The sequence below is a fragment of the Colossoma macropomum genome, unplaced genomic scaffold (assembly GCF_904425465.1).
Source record: "Colossoma macropomum unplaced genomic scaffold, Colossoma_macropomum, whole genome shotgun sequence".
In the NCBI taxonomy this organism is placed as follows: Eukaryota; Metazoa; Chordata; class Actinopteri; order Characiformes; family Serrasalmidae; genus Colossoma; species Colossoma macropomum.
In genome coordinates this window covers 8,630,159-8,650,388 of record NW_023494792.1, presented here as the reverse complement: position 1 = coordinate 8,650,388, position 20,230 = coordinate 8,630,159, and the positions used below count along the sequence as shown (strand labels likewise).

The 20,230-nt window shown below is 37.1% G+C and overlaps 1 protein-coding gene across 10 annotated transcripts in view; it reads left to right on the top strand.

The window, feature by feature from the left end:
- LOC118811545 (receptor-type tyrosine-protein phosphatase eta-like) overlaps positions 1-20,230 on the top strand; it is a 65,135-nt gene that overhangs the window by 39,169 nt on the left and 5,736 nt on the right. Inside the window, exons 14-40 of one of the 10 annotated variants that reach the window (XM_036575811.1) lie at positions 210-458; positions 1,909-2,169; positions 2,262-2,522; positions 2,707-2,967; positions 3,086-3,349; positions 3,442-3,702; positions 3,820-4,083; positions 4,176-4,436; positions 5,808-6,068; positions 6,186-6,449; positions 6,542-6,802; positions 6,987-7,247; positions 7,434-7,694; positions 7,877-8,137; positions 8,240-8,500; positions 9,200-9,460; positions 11,902-12,162; positions 13,084-13,233; positions 13,332-13,527; positions 13,813-13,925; positions 14,158-14,248; positions 16,813-16,857; positions 17,205-17,213; positions 17,356-17,443; positions 17,840-17,930; positions 18,219-18,292; positions 19,926-20,060. In XM_036575811.1, the coding sequence (XP_036431704.1) occupies positions 210-458; positions 1,909-2,169; positions 2,262-2,522; positions 2,707-2,967; positions 3,086-3,349; positions 3,442-3,702; positions 3,820-4,083; positions 4,176-4,436; positions 5,808-6,068; positions 6,186-6,449; positions 6,542-6,802; positions 6,987-7,247; positions 7,434-7,694; positions 7,877-8,137; positions 8,240-8,500; positions 9,200-9,460; positions 11,902-12,162; positions 13,084-13,233; positions 13,332-13,527; positions 13,813-13,925; positions 14,158-14,248; positions 16,813-16,857; positions 17,205-17,213; positions 17,356-17,443; positions 17,840-17,930; positions 18,219-18,292; positions 19,926-20,060 (5,426 nt within the window). Of the gene's footprint in view, positions 1-209; positions 459-1,530; positions 1,792-1,908; positions 2,170-2,261; positions 2,523-2,706; positions 2,968-3,085; positions 3,350-3,441; positions 3,703-3,819; positions 4,084-4,175; positions 4,437-5,807; positions 6,069-6,185; positions 6,450-6,541; positions 6,803-6,986; positions 7,248-7,433; positions 7,695-7,876; positions 8,138-8,239; positions 8,501-9,199; positions 9,461-11,901; positions 12,163-13,083; positions 13,234-13,331; positions 13,528-13,812; positions 13,926-14,157; positions 14,249-16,812; positions 16,858-17,204; positions 17,214-17,355; positions 17,444-17,839; positions 17,931-18,218; positions 18,293-19,925; positions 20,061-20,230 lie in introns of all 10 variants that reach the window. The other 9 variants (XM_036575812.1, XM_036575813.1, XM_036575814.1 and 6 more) reach the window with 9 other exon arrangements.

Here is a 20,230-nt window from a genome sequence, read left to right as displayed (position 1 = left end):
GAACCTTTTCACATATAATATACACAAGGGGAAGTAACTAGATTTTCTTTGCAGTCTCTTCTCCTAACTTTCTTTTAGGTGACCAGTACTTTGGACCAGTCAGTTGGACTTTCTTTCTTGTCAGCCAGGTTCAGCTAGATCTAGCTGGCTATCATAAAACAGTAATTAAAATTAACAACACATTTTTCTGTGTTTTCTTTTTTACACAGACCCAGATGTTGTCTCCAACCTCAATGTTTCTGACAAAAACACATCATCTGTGTTTCTAATCTGGATTCTGCAACATGGGAACAGCTTCTTTTTCAGAGTAGAATGGACTGGTGGCAGTGCTACCACTTCACTCACTTCTTACATGGCCACGAATTTGACTGCTGGAATGAACTACACATTCAGTGTCACTGCAGTTGCTGCAGATGGAAAAACTACAGGAGCAACAACTCAAATTTCAACATTCACAAGTAAGTCTTATACCACAGACACTGTCATGTTTCTAATTAAAAATGCCAAGTAACAGATAAAATACTTTTGGGATCTCAAGCTCTCTTATGTGTTTACATACATGAACCTTATAAATTTGGATTTCAAAGTAGGAACAAAATCAGCTCATACTCTTGTCAGTATTTTTAAATAACTTTCCATATTTGTCTATGTCATCAGGGGGAATTACATGGTTTAAATTATTCTTTGGAGAGAAGCATGGAGAAATGTGGCGTGAATGTGCTTTTTGGATTATAATATTTCTAGAAAATATCCAGTTTTCTGTTTCCTGTGCCCCTCACATTCAGAATCTAAACTTGGTAAAAACTAGCAAAAACTATTGTCTTCGTCTTCCCAGCTGGCATTTATAATAGAGGTGGAACTTCTTTAGATGAAGTCAGTAGAGCTTAGTGTGTTGTTTAACATATTGAAAAATTAGTATATAAGGTAGAAGTGCACACTTTTGTTTTTGATGTTATTACAAGATGGATCTTATAGTATATGCAAGTTTTTTTAATTATTAGTGATTATACTGAATTAATTAAGAGTTTGAGGTCATTTCTGAACAAAATGCCCAAATGGATTTATTAGTACAACGCTGTAGTTGCTTCTGCACTGATCCCAAAATCTAAAATGGGTGGTGACAAAACTACCTTTGTTCACAACTAACAGAAAAATCACTGTCAATCACCTGAATCCTGATACTAAAATTGGCAAAGAGAAGAGGAAGGACAGACATATGTGTTTAGCTTTTACTTCATTTAGCTTTCATGCTGAAAATCTGTTTTATGTATTTATTTATTTATTTATTAAACCTGAAAATAAACAACAGAAAATTTTTGAATCTTGAAAAATTTTGAACAAATAAATTATATGATGATTAAAATGAAAAGGAAATATTCAAAATGTTTCACGATTTCTAGGTTATTATTCAAATTGAAACAACTTTGTAAAATTGACCATAGTAAGGCCTTTATAAAAAAAGGTCAGATTTTTTTGTCTTATGAATTTCTGAGCAGTGTTTACTTAAATTGCACACTTTTTCACACATAGAACCGGAGATCATTCAGAATCTCACTATCATTGGTGTAACAACCTCTTCGGTATTACTGAACTGGATTAATCCAGTGGGGGAAAGTTCCTATTACAGAGTCCAATATGACAGTTTGAATAAGACTCTGAATCAGACTACTCAAAATACCACGATCAACATCACTGATCTGATTCCTGGAGTGCAGTATATGTTCAGAGTTTTTGCAGTCGCTGCAGATAACAGCACAGAGGGGAGTTATGGAAACATTTCAACTTATACGAGTAAGAAATAACAGAGAAATTTATAATATCAAGCACATGCAAATGTACCATTAGTTGTTTCTTTCATGTGAATTAAATCATTTTCTGAAAACACTGCCCATTATTTTGTACTCACAGAACCAGAGGTTATAAGGAATCTGACTGTGACAGAAATCACAACAACCTCATTGTTTATCAATTGGACTGAACCAATAGGACAGAGATCTTTCTTTAAAGTGCAGTGGACCTGTGACAATGAAACTTCCAATGCAAACACCAGCCAAACTTTCTTTAATATCACTAATCTCATTGCTGGAGTAAATTACTACATCATAGTCTCTGCTGTAGCTGCAGATAATTCATCTGAAGGGAATTTAATTAGCCTTTTATCCTATACAAGTAAGTTTCAGAGTCTGCAACTGTGGCCATGTTTGATGTCACATGAATTTCTGAGCAGTGTTTACATAAATTGCACACTTTTTCACTCATAGAACCGGACATCGCTCAGAATCTCACTGTCGTTAATGTAACAACCTCATCGGTATTACTGAACTGGATTAAGCCAGTCGGGGAAAGTTCCTATTACAGAGTCCAGTATGACAATTTTAATAAGATTCTGAATCAGACTACTCAAAATACCACGATCAACATCACTGATCTGACTCCTGGAGTGCAGTATATGTTTAGAGTTTATGCAGTCGCTGCAGATAACAGCACAGAGGGGAATTATGGATACATTTCAACTTACACAAGTAAGACATAAATAAGAAAGTGTTGATATGAAGCACATGCAAATGTACCATTAGCTGTTTCTTTCATTAGTTGGTCTTTTAGTCAGTGCCAGTAAGCTTTAGAGCCTGCAACTGTGGCCATATTTAATGGTTAGATGAATTTCTGAGCAGTGTTTACCTAAATTGCATGCTTTTTCCCTCCTAGAACCGGACATCGTTCAAAATCTCACTGTCGTTAATGTTACAACCTCATCGGTATTACTGAACTGGTTTAAGCCGGTGGGGGAAAGTTCCTATTACAGAGTCCAATATGACAATTTCAATAAGACTCTGAATCAGACTACTCAAAATACCACCATCAACATCACTGATCTGATTCCTGGAGCGCAGTATATGTTCAGAGTTTTTGCAGTCGCTGCAGATAACAGCACAGAGGGGAATTATGGATACATTTCAACTTACACAAGTAGGAAAATAAATGGGAGATGCTTCATATACAGTACATGCAATTTAAAATTTTGCAGTTTCCTCATGTGAACTCTAGTAATTGTCTGAAACTATTGCTGCTTACTTTGTACACACAGAACCAGAGGTTATAAGGACTCTGACTGTGACAGAAATCACAACAACCTCATTGTTTATCAATTGGACTGAACCAATAGGACAGAGATCTTTCTTTAAAGTGCAGTGGACCTGTGACAATGAAACTTCCAATGCAAACACCAGCCAAACTTTCTTTAATATCACTAATTTAATGGCTGGAGTAAATTATAATCTCAGTGTATCGGCTGTGGCTAGAGACAATTCAACTGAAGGCAAATCATTTGGTCTTTTTTCAGTGTATACAAGTAAGTTTCAGAGCCTGCAATTGTGTGAATATTTGATGTCAGATTAATTTCTGTGCTTTGTGTACTCAAGTCATTCTCTTTTGCACTCACAGAACCTGACATTGTTCAAAATCTCCCTGTCGTTAACGTTACAACCTCATCGGTATTACTGAACTGGTTTAAGCCGGTGGGGAAAAGTTCCTATTACAGAATCCAATATGACAATTTCAATAAGACTCTGAATCAGACTACTCAAAATACCACGATCAACATCACTGATCTGATTCCTGGAGCGCAGTATATGTTCAGAGTTTTTGCAGTCGCTGCAGATAACAGCACAGAGGGGAATTATGGATACATTTCAACTTACACAAGTAGGAAAATAAATGGGAGATGCTTCATATACAGTACATGCAATTTAAATTTTGCTGTTTCCTCATGTGAACTCTAGTAATTGTCTGAAACTATTGCTGCTTACTTTGTACACACAGAACCAGAGGTTATAAGGACTCTGACTGTGACAGAAATCACAACAACCTCATTGTTTATCAATTGGACTGAACCAATAGGACAGAGATCTTTCTTTAAAGTGCAGTGGACCTGTGACAATGAAACTTCCAATGCAAACACCAGCCAAACTTTCTTTAATATCACTAATTTAATGGCTGGAGTAAATTATAATCTCAGTGTATCGGCTGTTGCTAGAGACAATTCAACTGAAGGCAAATCATTTGGTCTTTTTTCAGTGTATACAAGTAAGTTTCAGAGCCTGCAATTGTGTGAATATTTGATGTCAGATTAATTTCTGTGCTTTGTGTACTCAAGTCATTCTCTTTTGCACTCACAGAACCTGACATTGTTCAAAATCTCACTGTCGTTAATGTTACAACCTCATCGGTATTACTGAACTGGATTAAGCCAGTGGGGAAAAATTCCTATTACAGAATCCAATATGACAATTTCAATAAGACTCTGAATCAGACTACTCAAAATACCACGATCAACATCACTGATCTGATTCCTGGAGTGCAGTATATGTTCAGAGTTTTTGCAGTCGCTGCAGATAACAGCACAGAGGGGAGTTATGGAAACATTTCAATTTACACAAGTAAGACATAAATAAGAAAGTGTTGATATGAAGCACATGCAAATGTACCATTAGCTGTTTCTTTCATTAGTTGGTCTTTTAGTCAGTGCAAGTAAGCTTTAGAGCCTGCAACTGTGGCCATATTTAATGGTTAGATGAATTTCTGAGCAGTGTTTACCTAAATTGCATGCTTTTTCCCTCCTAGAACCGGACATCGTTCAAAATCTCACTGTCGTTAATGTTACAACCTCATCGGTATTACTGAACTGGTTTAAGCCGGTGGGGGAAAGTTCCTATTACAGAGTCCAATATGACAGATTTCAATAAGACTCTGAATCAGACTACTCAAAATACCACCATCAACATCACTGATCTGATTCCTGGAGCGCAGTATATGTTCAGAGTTTTTGCAGTCGCTGCAGATAACAGCACAGAGGGGAATTATGGATACATTTCAACTTACACAAGTAGGAAATAACATGGGAGATGCTGTCATATACAGCTACATGCAATGTAAACATTAGTTGCAGTTTCCTCATGTGAACTCTAGTAATTGTCTGAAACTATTGCTGCTTACTTTTGTACACACAGAACCAGAGGTTATAAGGACTCTGACTGTGACAGAAATCACAACAACCTCATTGTTTATCAATTGGACTGAACCAATAGGACAGAGATCTTTCTTTAAAGTGCAGTGGACCTGTGACAATGAAACTTCCAATGCAAACACCAGCCAAACTTTCTTTAATATCACTAATCTCATGGCTGGAGTAAATTATAATCTCAGTGTATCGGCTGTTGCTAGAGACAATTCAACTGAAGGCAAATCATTTGGTCTTTTTTCAGTGTATACAAGTAAGTTTCAGAGCCTGCAATTGTGTGAATATTTGATGTCAGATTAATTTCTGTGCTTTGTGTACTCAAGTCATTCTCTTTTGCACTCACAGAACCTGACATTGTTCAAAATCTCACTGTCGTTAATGTTACAACCTCATCGGTATTACTGAACTGGTTTAAGCCGGTGGGGAAAAGTTCCTATTACAGAATCCAATATGACAATTTCAATATGACTCTGAATCAGACTACTCAAAATACCACGATCAACATCACTGATCTGATTCCTGGAGTGCAGTATATGTTCAGAGTTTTTGCAGTTGCTGCAGATAACAGCACAGAGGGGAGTTATGGAAACATTTCAATTTACACAAGTAAGACATAAATAAGAAAGTGTTGATATGAAGCACATGCAAATGTACCATTAGCTGTTTCTTTCATTAGCTGGTCTTTTAGTCAGTGCAAGTAAGCTTTAGAGCCTGCAACTGTGGCCATATTTAATGGTTAGATGAATTTCTGAGCAGTGTTTACCTAAATTGCACACTTTTTCACCCATAGAACCGGACATCGTTCAGAATCTCACTGTCATTGGTGTAACAACCTCATCGGTATTACTGAAATGGATTAATCCAGTGGGAGAAAGTTCCTATTACAGAGTCCAGTATGACAATTTCAATAAGACTCTGAATCAGACTACTCAAAATACCACGATCAACATCACTGATCTGATTCCTGGAGTGCAGTATATGTTCAGAGTTTTTGCAGTCGCTGCTGATAACAGCACAGAGGGGAATTATGGATACATTTCAACTTACACGAGTAAGAAATAACAGAGAAATTTCATATACAAGCACATGCAATGTACCATTAGTTAGTTTCTTTCATGTGAACTCTAATCATTTTCTGAACACACTGCCCATTATTTTGTACTCCCAGAACCAGAGGTTATAAGGACTCTGACTGTGACAGAAATCACAACAACCTCATTGTTTATCAATTGGACTGAACCAATAGGACAGAGATCTTTCTTTAAAGTGCAGTGGACCTGTGACAATGAAACTTCCAATGCAAACACCAGCCAAACTTTCTTTAATATCACTAATCTCATTGCTGGAGTAAATTATAATCTCAGTGTATCGGCTGTTGCTAGAGACAATTCAACTGAAGGCAAATCGTTTGGTCTTTTTTCAGTGTATACAAGTAAGTTTCAGAGCCTGCAATTGTGTGAATATTTGATGTCAGATTAATTTCTGTGCTTTGTGTACTCAAGTCATTCTCTTTTGCACTCACAGAACCTGACATTGTTCAAAATCTCACTGTCGTTAATGTTACAACCTCATCGGTATTACTGAACTGGATTAAGCCAGTGGGGAAAAATTCCTATTACAGAATCCAATATGACAATTTCAATAAGACTCTGAATCAGACTACTCAAAATACCACGATCAACATCACTGATCTGATTCCTGGAGTGCAGTATATGTTCAGAGTTTTTGCAGTCGCTGCAGATAACAGCACAGAGGGGAGTTATGGAAACATTTCAACCTACACAAGTAAGAAATAAATAAGAAAGTGTTGATATGAAGCACATGCAAATGTACCATTAGCTGTTTCTTTCATTAGTTGCTCTTTCAGTCTATTCAAGTAAGTTTCAGAGTCTGCAACTGTGGCCATATTTGATGGTTAGATGAATTTCTGAGCAGTGTTTACATAAACTGCACACTTTTTCACCCATAGAACCGGACATCATTCAGAATCTCACTGTCATTGGTGTAACAACCTCTTCGGTATTACTGAACTGGTTTAAGCCGGTGGGGGAAAGTTCCTGTTACAGAGTCCAGTATGACAATTTCAATATGACTCTGAATCAGACTACTCAAAATACCACGATCAACATCACTGATCTGATTCCTGGAGTGCAGTATATGTTCAGAGTTTTTGCAGTCGCTGCAGATAACAGCACAGAGGGGAATTATGGAAACATTTCAACTTACACAAGTAAGAAATAAATAAGAATGTTTTAATATGAAACACATGCGAATGTACCATTAGCTGTTTCTTTCATTAGTTGGTCTTTCACAGTCTGTACAGTTAAGTTTCAGAACCTGCAACTGTGGCCATGTTTGATGTTTAGATGAATTTCTGAGCAGTGTTTACATAAATTACACACTTTTTCCCTCTTAGAACCGGACATCGTTCAGAAACTCACTGTCGTTAATGTTACAACCTCATCGATATTACTGAACTGGTTTAAGCCGGTGGGGGAAAGTTCCTATTACAGAGTCCAATATGACAGTTTGACTAAGACTCTGAATCGGACTACTCAAAATACCATGATCAACATCACTGATCTGATTCCTGGAGTGCAGTATATGTTTAGAGTTTATGCAGTTGCTGCAGATAACAGCACAGAGGGGAGTTATGGAAACATTTCATCTTACACAAGTAAGAAATAAATAAGAATGTTTTAATATAAAACACATGCAAATGTACCATTAGCTGGTTCTTTAATCAGCTGGTCTTTCAGTCTGTACATTAAGTTTTAGAGCCTGCAATTGTGTCTATAGTTGATGTCACATGAATTTCTGAGCAGTGTTTACCTAAATTGCATGCTTTTTCCCTCTTAGAACCGGACATCGTTCAGAATCTCACTGTCATTGGTGTAACAACCTCTTCGGTATTACTGAACTGGATTAAGCCAGTGGGAGAAAGTTCCTATTACAGAGTCCAACATGACAATTTCAATATGACTCTGAATCAGACTACTCAAAATACCACGATCAAAATCACTGATCTGATTCCTGGAGCGCAGTATATGTTCAGAGTTTTTGCAGTCGCTGCTGATAACAGCACAGAGGGGAATTATGGAAACATTTCAACTTACACGAGTAAGAAATAAATGGGAAATGTTTCATATTATGTACATGCAGTATCCTCATGTGAACTCTAGTAATTGTCTGAAACTACTGCTGCTTACTTTGTACTCACAGAACCAGAGGTTATAAGGAATCTGACTGTGCCAGAAATTACAGCAACCTCTTTGTTTATGAACTGGACTGAACCAATAGGACAGAGATCTTTCTTTAAAGTACAGTGGACCTATGACAATGAAACTTCCAATGCAACCACCAGCCAAACTTTCTTTAATATCACTAATCTCATTCCTGGAGGATATTACTACATCAGAGTATCTGCTGTAGCTGCAGATAATAAAACTGAAGGCGAAGTGGTCACTCGTTCACCATACACAAGTAAGTTGAGTAGTCTAGTGTTGATGACGATTAAATTTGTCTTCAATGGACCATTGGTATGAATGGATCAATTATGAGTTCTTGAATTAAAGGGATTCACAGTATTTTGCATCATCTTTTTGTTATTTGTTTTAAGGAGTATGTATTGTGTAGAATTATTCCTTGTTTGTTTTTTCCTTCCTTGTGGACTTTTCCTTCTCTCACAGAACCAGAGGCCATCACAAATCTCACAAATCCCAAGATAATAAGACCATCAGAGACAAAGATGCACCAATACCGATACAGTACCTGATCGTTAAATATATGCCGATACAGAGTACCAATACCAATACTATAGCTATCTATATCCCCGTCGCAGATACTGCGTTTAAGTGCCAGTATTGTCGCCGATATCGATACAGTATCAGTATTGGTGCAACACTAATCAGGAACGAGACCTTTCTTTAGTGTACTTTGGACTAATGGCGGTTTGCTTTTTAGTGATTCAACTAAAGCTATTTTCTTTAACTTCACTGAATCTATTCTTGGAGTGGTCTGCTGTTGCTGCGTATAACATAAGTCACATCAGTGGGTTTTTCAAACTATACAAGTAATTATTTGAAGATTTTGCAGAAATTAGTCATTCAGCCAGAAAATGAATGACTAGTAAGTCTTTATTTCAGTCAGTTATTTCCTTACATGTGCCTTCTCTTCCCACAGGACCAGAAATCATCAGAAATCTCAACGCCTTCCAAATCTCAACAAGAAATGTATCTCTGAACTGGACTGCACCAACAGGAAAGAGTGCTTTCTTTAGAGTGCTAGGGCTGAATGAGAGTGTAATCTTCAATAAAACAACTAAAGTAACATCCTTTGACATCACCGATCTCACTCCTGGATTAAATTTCACATTTCATGTCTCTGCTATTGCTGCTGATAATTTTACGGAAGGAGGCGTAGCTAGTCTTTCCGTATGTACAGGTAAGTTTTGCTGCATTATATATTAAGTGATTTCTTTGTTCAAATAGTTTAACAATGTACTGATGCGCAGTGAGTAGTGCTGTCACCTCACAGCGAGAAGGGCCGGGGTTCAATTCCCCGGCCAGGCGACCAGGGTCCTTTCTGTGTGGAGTTTGCATGATCTCCCTGAGTCCCACAGTGCAAAGACATGCAGTCAGGTGAATAGGAGATGCTAAATTTGTCTCAGGTGTGAAAGTGTTTGAACACGTGCATGTCTGTGTGTCTGCCCTGTGATGGATTGGATCCAGGAGGATAAGCAGCTTAAATAATGTGTGTGTTATAATACTCCAAGCTATCTCATTAATAAAATGTTTTATGAGTGAACAAAGTATCATATATGCAAATTTCCCTCCTTTCCAAAGCGGCCTTGCTGTGCTGCCAGATATGGCTAACTTAAACAATGGCTGGATGTTTTATAGGGATTATTCAGTGTTAGCTTTTGTTTAAATGCCCTTATTGAATGCGCAAGATAGACCTAAGATAAATTCTGGTATCTAGGCTAGAAAGAGGTTTTACATCAGTTCAGCAGTCAGCTAACAATTTGTGCATTCAGTGAGTAATAACTCTTATGTAAATAAGTTGAGAGCAAATGTTGGTGTACTCTGTGTTTACTTAATCTGTGTTAGTATTTAGCCAACTCTGCAGAAAAAATGACACACTAGAAACACTTAAAAGCAAATAGTGGTGTTGTCTGAGCACTTCTAATGTGATATAGGTTACAGCACACCGTAATGGCCTGTCTATTGTTGGTTCTTCCTGACTAAAGCAGTGTTCACACTAGTGCTGGGCGATTTTCACGATTAATTCGGTTAATTCGAATTAACGTTTTCACACTATGTTAGAAATGTGACAATCGAGTTTGTACATGTTTACATTGCTTGTATTTTGGTTAAAATACCAACAAAAACTATTCAAATTTTCAAGACGTACAAAAAATGCATCTTAAAAAATAAAAAAAAACGCCGTCTCTCACAGGTCTGTGCTGACCTCAGCCGCGCGGTACAAAACAAAAACACAAAACACTCCAAGATGGAGGCGGCGGCGCTTCAGAGGAGTGAACTCGTACCAGAGAAAGGTGGAGACATCAGTTCAGTGGTGTGGAACTGGTGCAGATTTGAAAAGTCAGATGTTGAACAAATTCATGTAAAGTGTAAGTTGTGTCGAAAGACAGTTGCAACCAAATTCAGCACTACGACGAATCTGTTCAGCCCTTACGGCACAAACACCCAGTGGAACGGGAGCAGTGAGTGAAACAACCGGCTGGGAACATCGTTGAGGCCTCAGCACTTCAAGAACCAAATAATAATAATAATAATAATAATAATAATAATCACAATAGGAATCGAGAATCGTTAATAAATTTGAAAATAATCAAGATTTTACTTTTTTGCAATATTGCCCAGCCCTAGTTCATGTTTATTGGTTGATTCCTCCTTTGTGTAGAACTACATGGACCTTTGACTCTGCACTGGCCTTGAAATGCACAGCCAATGACTATAGGCTATTTTTTAGCATCCTGTCTCTATAGATTATTAAAACATGTAGTCTGTATTTCAGGTTTTCTTGATTTATAACTTGACTCAGGCACCAAGAGGGTTTCAAAACACTTTACTGTTTTAAATGTCTCCCATAGGCTTCCATAGGGCAAAAAGCTGCATCAGAGTTTGGGTTTGAAATGATGTACAACTGTAAGCATAAAACGTTAAAAAAAAGGGTTATTGTGAGAATTATGAAAAATTATTTTGGCATGTTTTTACATTTAATCTGCTTTTCTGACCAAACTAGCTTCAGATGCCTGAAATGTTACTGATAACGGTGCTGAACAGTAAAATTGCCAAGATTACGTGTTTAGGACTTTGTCAACTCTTACCATTAGACGGGAAAAGCACAGCCTTTACAGAATATTGTGCCACTCAGTTAGCTGTGTATTCAAGTGTTTCTAAATGCAGTTTTTCTATGCCATATAGAAGGCTATGGAGTGTATTTTTGTTATTTTAGAGCAGGGGTGGGAAACCCAGAGAAAGTCCAGAAAGTCCAGTGTTCTGATTTCTCAGCTCTAATATAAGTAAACTTGGCAATTAACTGCTGAGCTGAAGTGTGAGCAGTAAATTCACCAAATCTCCATGGACCTGTCTTGTTTTATAAACCCCTGAATTTTTTTTTGTAGAAATAATGCATGGATGGCTAAATGTGCTTGGAAAGAATGTGCTATCCCTCTCCCTGTCAGTTTGGGGCTTTAATTGTGCCACAAATGTGTCCAGGCAGCTAGAAAAAAAATCCTGGGAAGGATTTTTATCTTTAGAGCTGAATTACTCACCTCTGGTTAAATGTCACTCCTTATTCATCAATGTTGTTGTGGCACTTTTACACATGTAGTAATTACCATATTTGTTCCTCTCAAGATGCAAGCCCGGTTCTTACCTACAGCTGTGAAGGACCAAATCATACAGATGCTTCGCTGAACATTACATGGATGAAACCCCCCGGCTTCTGCCACGGATTCAACCTTAGTGGCACCTATATCAGCCAAAACACCTGCAATCGTGACTGTCATCACATCATCTCTAATCTTCAATATGGCATGCCTTACAATGTGACTATTACAACCCTTGCATGTGGTCAGAGTGGCATACAGAATTTTGTGTGCACAACAGGATTTACAGGTATGTGATTTAACCCTCTACTGCATAGTGTTGCCTGAGGGCAACAAAGCCAACCTTCTTACTTTACATGAATTAATAACTATGAAAGGATTCATAATGAAGAGGAGTTTGAATAAAAACTTGTATTTGGCCACCCAGTTTCCTGATGGGCATTTTAAAACCTCAGTGCGGCATGATGCAATGATTGCATAACAAACAAAATTTCGTCATCAGACAATTTCATCCCTCCAAGTGTATGATCTGTGAAGTTTTTTTTTTTTTCATCCAATATCATAAAAATTATTATTGTTATGAAAAAGTGCTTAAGTATGCATGCCACCTGCAACACTGTGAGACTGTTGCGTGCAATATGGACAATGTAAGTGACAAGTTTGCCCCTTTTTAAATAGATTTTTGTTTTTGTTTTGTGATGTCGTGCAGTAGATAGCCTGCAGTATGTTTTACAGATGTCATCGTTTTTGTTTAAAAACAGAAAAGCCAATTCCAATTACTTGGACATTGATTCTTTTTATGCTTTATGGTTTTAACTGTTATTTATGGTTTTAAATGATTGTTTGGTGGTGTGCAAGAAATCAAACATTACTTCACGATATTGAATCATGATGGTGGTTTCTTTGAAAATAAAAAGAAATAGAACATTACTCAAAATTAACCAATTTTGTAGTTACTAAAATCTGTTTTCTAAGAGGCTCAGCATCATCCATGGTATGCAAGAAAACTGAATCACACTTTTTAAACATTGCTTTCATAATGCTTGCGACAGATGTTCATTCAGTCTCTGTGTCATACCTCCCAAATACTATGCAAAGATCTCATGCTTGGGTAACCAACATTACTGACAATATGTTAAGCCAGTGAGCCCACAGTATTATCTATTACATGGTAGAAATTAATCAAATTCACTTTTATTCTTTATTTCAGATCCACCAGTTCCAACCAAACCAGCAGACTTGATTTTCAGCCCGGGTTCAAATCAGAAAAGAACAGTCGTTCAATTCAGTGGCAGTCTTCTGAATGGCAGTAAAGGAGAGATTACAGCCTATGGTGTTCTACTGTCAACTGATTTCGACAGTAGGGTTTTCCCAGTTCTTTTTCAGTTGGTGTCAAATATAAGAATGCTAAATGCTTGTATTGTAGTCATTACAAGTACATCTGGGATCTTATTTCAGGTAACCCCAACAGAACAGACCTGAAAAATACCTATACTGATTGGACACAAAAGAAGAGCAAGAGCTATCTCACAGTTTTGAAACTCAATGAAAAAAGCATGGACAGGACTGAAATGATTCAGATCGAAATCGGAACTGATGAAACCATCCAAGGAACGAATTACACAAATGCACCTCTGGAGCCTAACCGGTACAGGTAAGCCAGTAAACAGCTTGGAAGGTTTGAAAAAGATAAGCTAATTTGAGTTCATTTGCAGGATTTAAAAAAATGGGATTTATACATTTTAGAAACTGTCTGAAAAATTCTGACATGTTATGCCAATTAAAAATACAATAAAACTAAAAAAGAAATACTAATGATTGCTAAAATGTATATGACCAGTGAAGAATAATTTAACAGACTAAGAGAAAAAAACACAAATACTCAGTACCATTTACTATTTTCACAAAATACTATTGATGATTTTTTTTCTCCTTGCAGGGTGGCAGTTGTTCTCTTCACGTACTTGCACATCAGCGACGGGATTGTAGACACCTCCCTGTCTTTTGTCTCTATAACACCATTTGCCACTGCCACCATAGATATACCTAACCGTAAATCATCTATCTTAGAATCCTCATTATGCAATCAGAGCTCACTTTCTCAGAAGCAGCACTGCATGAAAGTCATTATTAAATAGCTGAAAAAGTATAATTTTGTATACACTCTGTTAAACGATAAAGATGCTCTTAAAAATTCAGTGCTTCAGGGAAAATGAGCAAATAGTTTTTAAGAGATTCTGTGGTGTTTTGACAAATCACTTACTTTTCATTCTGACCTTTATAGCTTTGAACATTGTTGGCATTGTTTTGGGGGTTCTGTTCTTCATCATCATCATCCTCATTATCGTCATCATTGTCTTCATCAAACTGAAGAGGTGAGCAGTCATGTGAAACCTTCAGCTGAAAGCATACACACCTACACATATGGCATTGACTGAGACCTGCAGTACTGTTCAAGGGCTTTGGGTGCCTGGGAACATTAGATTTAAAAAGCTATTTATCTGGGCAGTAAGCATTTTATTTGTATATTAGAATAAATCCAAATTAATACAAAAAATACCTATTTCATGTATGTTAATGTATTTGTTTAACCGTTTCCACACCTCCCCTAATGGCACCCAGTGCTGTTTTGTAGTTATTGTCCAACACCTGGTTTGACTCAATAAGTACTTCATTAAATTAAGTCAGGTGTGCTGCAGATGGAATTCATTAAATCTGTGCAATGGCTGAGGGCATTGCACCAAAGCCCTGTTCTGCTAACCAGCTCAAAAGGTCAAACTACTTTTTACAGGATTAAAGGGCCTTTGTCTTGGAAAAAAAATTGTAACTCACTTTTTCAAGCAAAGAAGTTTTATGTAGTACAAGTTTCAAAACGTATTGGTTACTCCTCAGTTCATGCAGTGTAATACTGTATATGGAAACTAAACTGCAAAACAAGCCATTTTGATTCACTGCTTCTATGACGTCACGGAAAACAGCCTATTTACATATGTCCACCTATTCAGCCTAAAGCAGTTTAGATCTGATTCACACTGAAGTTATAAGGAGTGTTTCAATCCAGACTGTTTTTGAGTGAAGTACCAACCAGCCAGTCACAACAGAGGTCATTTACATATAGCACTCCTAAAGACACAGTGACTAAAATGGCCTGTTTAATTCTAAGGGATAGAGCATGATGAAAAGCACTGTAAAAATGAATTACGACTGTTTTTAGTACGCAAAGCCACACAAACATTACAAATGTACCTCAAGGGAAAAAGGTAACATACATGAAAAATGTGGGCCCTTTAATGTATGTTTGTATTCATTCGATTGTTATAAGGTTGTTTTTGCAAGCAGAAACACACATATTTTCCAGATAAATTACTTTAAACAATCTGCTTAGGCACCAAAGGCTTTTTCACAGTACTGTATGTGTAAAAGCATAATGTTTAGGCAATGCTGGGTTACCATGCTAAAAGTTACTGAACTACATTTGAAACTAAAAAAATGTTAAAGGTGTTGTGTTTCTTCACAAGGCTAATTAAGTAAGATGTCGTTTCAATTTCTATTTTTTTCTAAATATTTATGCAGGGGCTTCACTTGATGTTTATGAATGGGGGCTAAGCCTGTCTGGGGGCATGCTCCTCCAGGAGAATTTTTTAATGGTTTGATCTCTAGATCCATCAACTTATAAGGTCAAGCAATATCTCCTTTCTCTTAGATAAGACACAAGGTCCTAAATATATTATTTAAATACATAGATCATAGATCAGTTCCGTCTCAGTTGGTGCCATCAGAAAGAGTGTGATTTTGCTCTGCAGACATGTTAAATAAGTGACAGAATTTCATGGCCATAGTGACAGATACATTTTCTCAGTTAAGTTCAATTCAATTCAGTATTAATTTTAACTGAAAGCTTATACAACTCTCCCTCGCTTTCTTCTGGATCACTAACCTTCACCAGATCTGCTCTTTCAGTCCTGTCAGTCTCCATCAGCTTCTTTCTCTCTTCCTGTGTTTAGTAATACATATTTTTTATTAAACTCAGATTAACAAGACTTTTGCTTTAACAGGTAAAAATCTTATTTTAACTGGTAAAAATAATCATCACTAGCCTTTAACAGAGCTGCCACCTCTTAATATATAATATATTCCTCAAACATATTGAGGAATTGAGGGATTTAAAATTGCATTAATATCAACACTGAGTGACCCTTTCACTGCCATTACCTTACTGTAAACAACACTGTATAATAAATACTGGTGTCATGGTTTCCAAATACTGACGAGAAATATAAAATTAAAGAACATAGAGAGCCGTCCATACTGTTATTTCTGTCTCTGTCGCTCATTTATACTCTCACTATGAAGTGAAGTTTCTTTAAATTTTTTAAACTAGTTGGTTAGTCATCCAGCTAGGTTAGTTAGCTAACGTTAGAGTTAGCCTAACCCTCTTTCTTTGGCTGACATAAACCCAAAGTTAGCTAATTAACAAGCAACCGGGTAAAAACCTAGCAAAATCTAAACTGACCATAATTTGCCACAAACGCATAGGTGGGTATCTTCACTCTGTAACTACTTACTGTTTGACTCTGTGCATTATAAGTCTCATGTTTATGTTAGTGGGTTTTTAGCCAAAATCCTGTCTTCAGCTTCAGCGGTTGCCGACTTACTGTACTTCGCAGAGCGAGTAAAACAAAGACCCGCCCCCAGGTGTGATATGATTGGCTTACAGCTTTGAGAGGTCTGATATGATTGGCTGAGCCGGCGGTTAGTAAATATCTGGTAGCACAACGGAGAAAGCACCACATTAGAGCAGCAGCAGCACCTCTCTCAGGTTCCGCCCTGCTACCACAGTATATTGTGAAGTTAGAGATGATTTTGGCAGATGTGCACACGAAAAATATCAATTACTTTTTCTACATTTCCCATGCCGATGGACTTATATTCCCCCCAGACAAAGAAAGAAGAACGATACAGGCATTCCTATCACCACCATAAGGTAGGTTTTTGGTTCTACATTGTGAACTTACTATATATGTATATGTGTTCTTAATCATAGTATACAAACATACCATGAGTAATGCAGCAGAAATAAATATACGCTACAGGTCAAATCATTATTTAGGCAAAAACTACTACACATGAAGCTGAAACCAGCTGCTTTATCTTAGCAAAATGTTTGTAGGTATTTTATTTTTTACTTTATTGAAAAGCAGCAGTAACAAAATGCACAGGTCACAATGCTGCATTAGTCTAGGTAAAATAAATATTTCTTCATAGTTCATTCCTTATTCATAATTTTATCACTGCAAGTGAACAACTCTGTTTTCACTCTTTTTTCCACAGAACTAAAATGTAAGTAACACTCTCCTCATCAAGTTCCAGTTTAGCGTTCACATATCATTGCACTTCATATACTTTAGCTAATCAATAATACAATTAATATGTAATTGATGTAGTTATACCATGCACTATTGTTTTTTTTTCTGCCATGCAGTAGCATTCCCGTGAAAGTCGTGGATTACGAGGTTTATTTCAAGAAGCAGCAAGCGGATTCCAATTGTGGCTTTGCTGAAGAGTACGAGGTGTGGAAGACGCTATAAAATCTGTATGATTTTACATTTACAGAAAGATGAGGTCTACATTTAAATAAAACAAGGAAGAAATGAACATGAAAAGTATTTGGACAGTTGTTGTTAAAGTGTATTAAGAAACACAATGTCAAGCTAAAAGGCCTTTATTTTAAACAGATCTTTCAAAATTCTTTTTTAGGCTTTCTCTACACGAAGAGCCCACAATAAGTTCTGTCTTATGCTATAGGTCTTTTTCTCTGAAACAAATATCATTTTGTTAAACATTATATGAAGCTAAAGAACTTTACTAGTGGTTAAAGTGTCCAAATACTTTTTTGCCTCCTGTAACTGCTGATATTGGAAGTTATGCCTTTTCCTGCAAATAAATGAACTCATTTTCATTTGTAGGACCTGAAGGTAGTTGGAACTGCTCAGAACAAAAGTAGTGCCCTTGCTTTGGAAAACAAGGGGAAGAATCGCTACAACAATGTGCTACCTTGTAAGCATGCCTAGACACTTTGTCTCCACAATGGGCGTGATCATCATTACTGTTATTATTATTATTATTATTAGTAGTAGTAGTAGTAGTAGTAGTAGTTGTTGTTGTAGTAGTATTAGTACTAACAATAGTAACACAATCAAATAATAATAGTATAAATGAAAACATGCTGAAATTGAGTTTTTGCCATGGTTTCTTGTGTATCTGAAGATTCAAGGTATTTTTCATCATTTCTTTCATGTGATTTGTATTGCAACAGATCTCAGTTATATTCTTTATTTCACTTAGATGATTCCTCAAGAGTCAAATTATCAACACATGGCAGCCCCTTTGATGACTACATCAATGCAAACTACATTGCAGTGAGTTGATATCTACTTGCATGAAAATAAAAAAATGTAGTGGGTTTACCTACCACATATTTAAACCCATGTTTTCTTTCTAAGTAAGTTAATATTGCTCTCATGAGCACATAATATACACTCACCAAACACTTTATTAGGAACACCTCCTTGTTTCTCCTTTAATATCCAGCACTGCTTATCATATAGGCGCACTTTGTAGTTCTATAATTACAGACTATAGTCCATCTGTTTCTCTGCATACTTTGTTACCAACTTTTACTCTGTTCTTCAGTGGTCCGGACCCTCACAGAGCAGATACTATTTGCGTAGCGGATTACTTTTAGCACTGCAGTGACACTGACGTGGTCGTGGTGTGTTAGTGTGTGTTGCGCTGGTACGAGTCCTGTTGGACTACACTCAGTGTACCTCAGTGTCACTGCTGAACTGAGAAGAGTCCACCAACCATACCCAGCCAACAGCATCTTGTGGGCAGCATCACTTAAACTTTACATCTACAAGGTGGACCTACAAGGTAGGGGTGTCTAATAGAGTGGACAGCGGGAGGACACTACTGTGTCATACCAGCACAATATACACTACCACACCACCACCACGTCAGTGTCACTGCAGTGCTGAGAATGATCCACCACCCAAATAATACCTGCTCTGTGGTGGTCCTTTGTGGGTCCTGACCACTGAAGAACAGGGTCAAAGGGGGCTAACAAAGTATGCAGAGAAACAGATAAACTACAGTCTGTAATTGTAGATCTGTTTGGTAAGTGGCACTGATAAAATGAACAGACGGTGTTGATACAAGGAAATGTTCCTAATAAAGTGCTCAGTGAGTGTACATGTGTACAAATAAGCCATGTGAATGACGTTCCAGTGTCTAATAAATGTGCAATGTATTTCACCCAAAATGTTTCCTGTAAACTGGGCAGTCTTAATCTTGGGTAACACATGTGTGAGCAGTCCCCTCACAAATTATAAAGCTAATGTGGTTTGCCTGACCTCTGTAGCTATGTCAAAACAGTTTCCCCACAGTCTCATTTTCAGTCTGAGCAATTTAAAGAGTAAAAACTAACTAGCATGCATAACTGAGCTAGCACGCTAGCTAATCTGCCTGTCATCCATTCATTCATTCGTCCAGCCGGCCATACCATTATTTCCTGGATGTACAGCAGTAAAGTGAGTGAGAACCTTACCTTCTTTAAGACATCGCCATACAAAATGCTGCATCATGTTTTTAGTGAGCGCAGCAGAGCCTACAACACGGCCTGTCCTTGTAGAGCCAGTTTACTGATTGTTGGTTCTGCTTCAGTGGCGTAGCAGACTGGAGTGTTGGACTGAGGGATGTCTAATTAATATTCTAATTAGAATATTAGGACCATGCCCAAACAGTTCTCAAATAGAGTGCTTTTTAAGCAGTGTTTTTTATATTTCTCTCTTCTTTTTCATCCAAACTTTGCTGGATGTTTCATATAATACTCAATTTAAGTAACATATAAAAATTTGTAATATTTTATAGTGTTCTCTGAGATTTCAATAACAAGTAATACATTGAAAACAAATGTTTAAACTCTGCTTACCTCCAAAAGACCAGCAAACAGTGTGGACTGAATATTTGTACACATGAATGTTTGTCTGTTAGGGTTACAACTCGAAGAAGGAGTACATAGCAGCTCAGGGCCCACTGCCTGCTACTGTCAACGAGTTCTGGAGGATGATCTGGGAAAAGCATGTCCAAACCATAGTGATGCTGACCAAATGCAACGAGCAAGGACGTGTGAGTTTAGTGTTTCAATATAAAATGACTTTTTAGTACAGCAAAGTAAAGAATCTAATCTGCATTATTATTACACCTCAGTGGTCTGTATATCCAACAACTGATGAAGGCTTATATGTACACTTGTAATGTCTGCCGTTGATGTAGTGCGCTGTTATTTAAATGTTTGT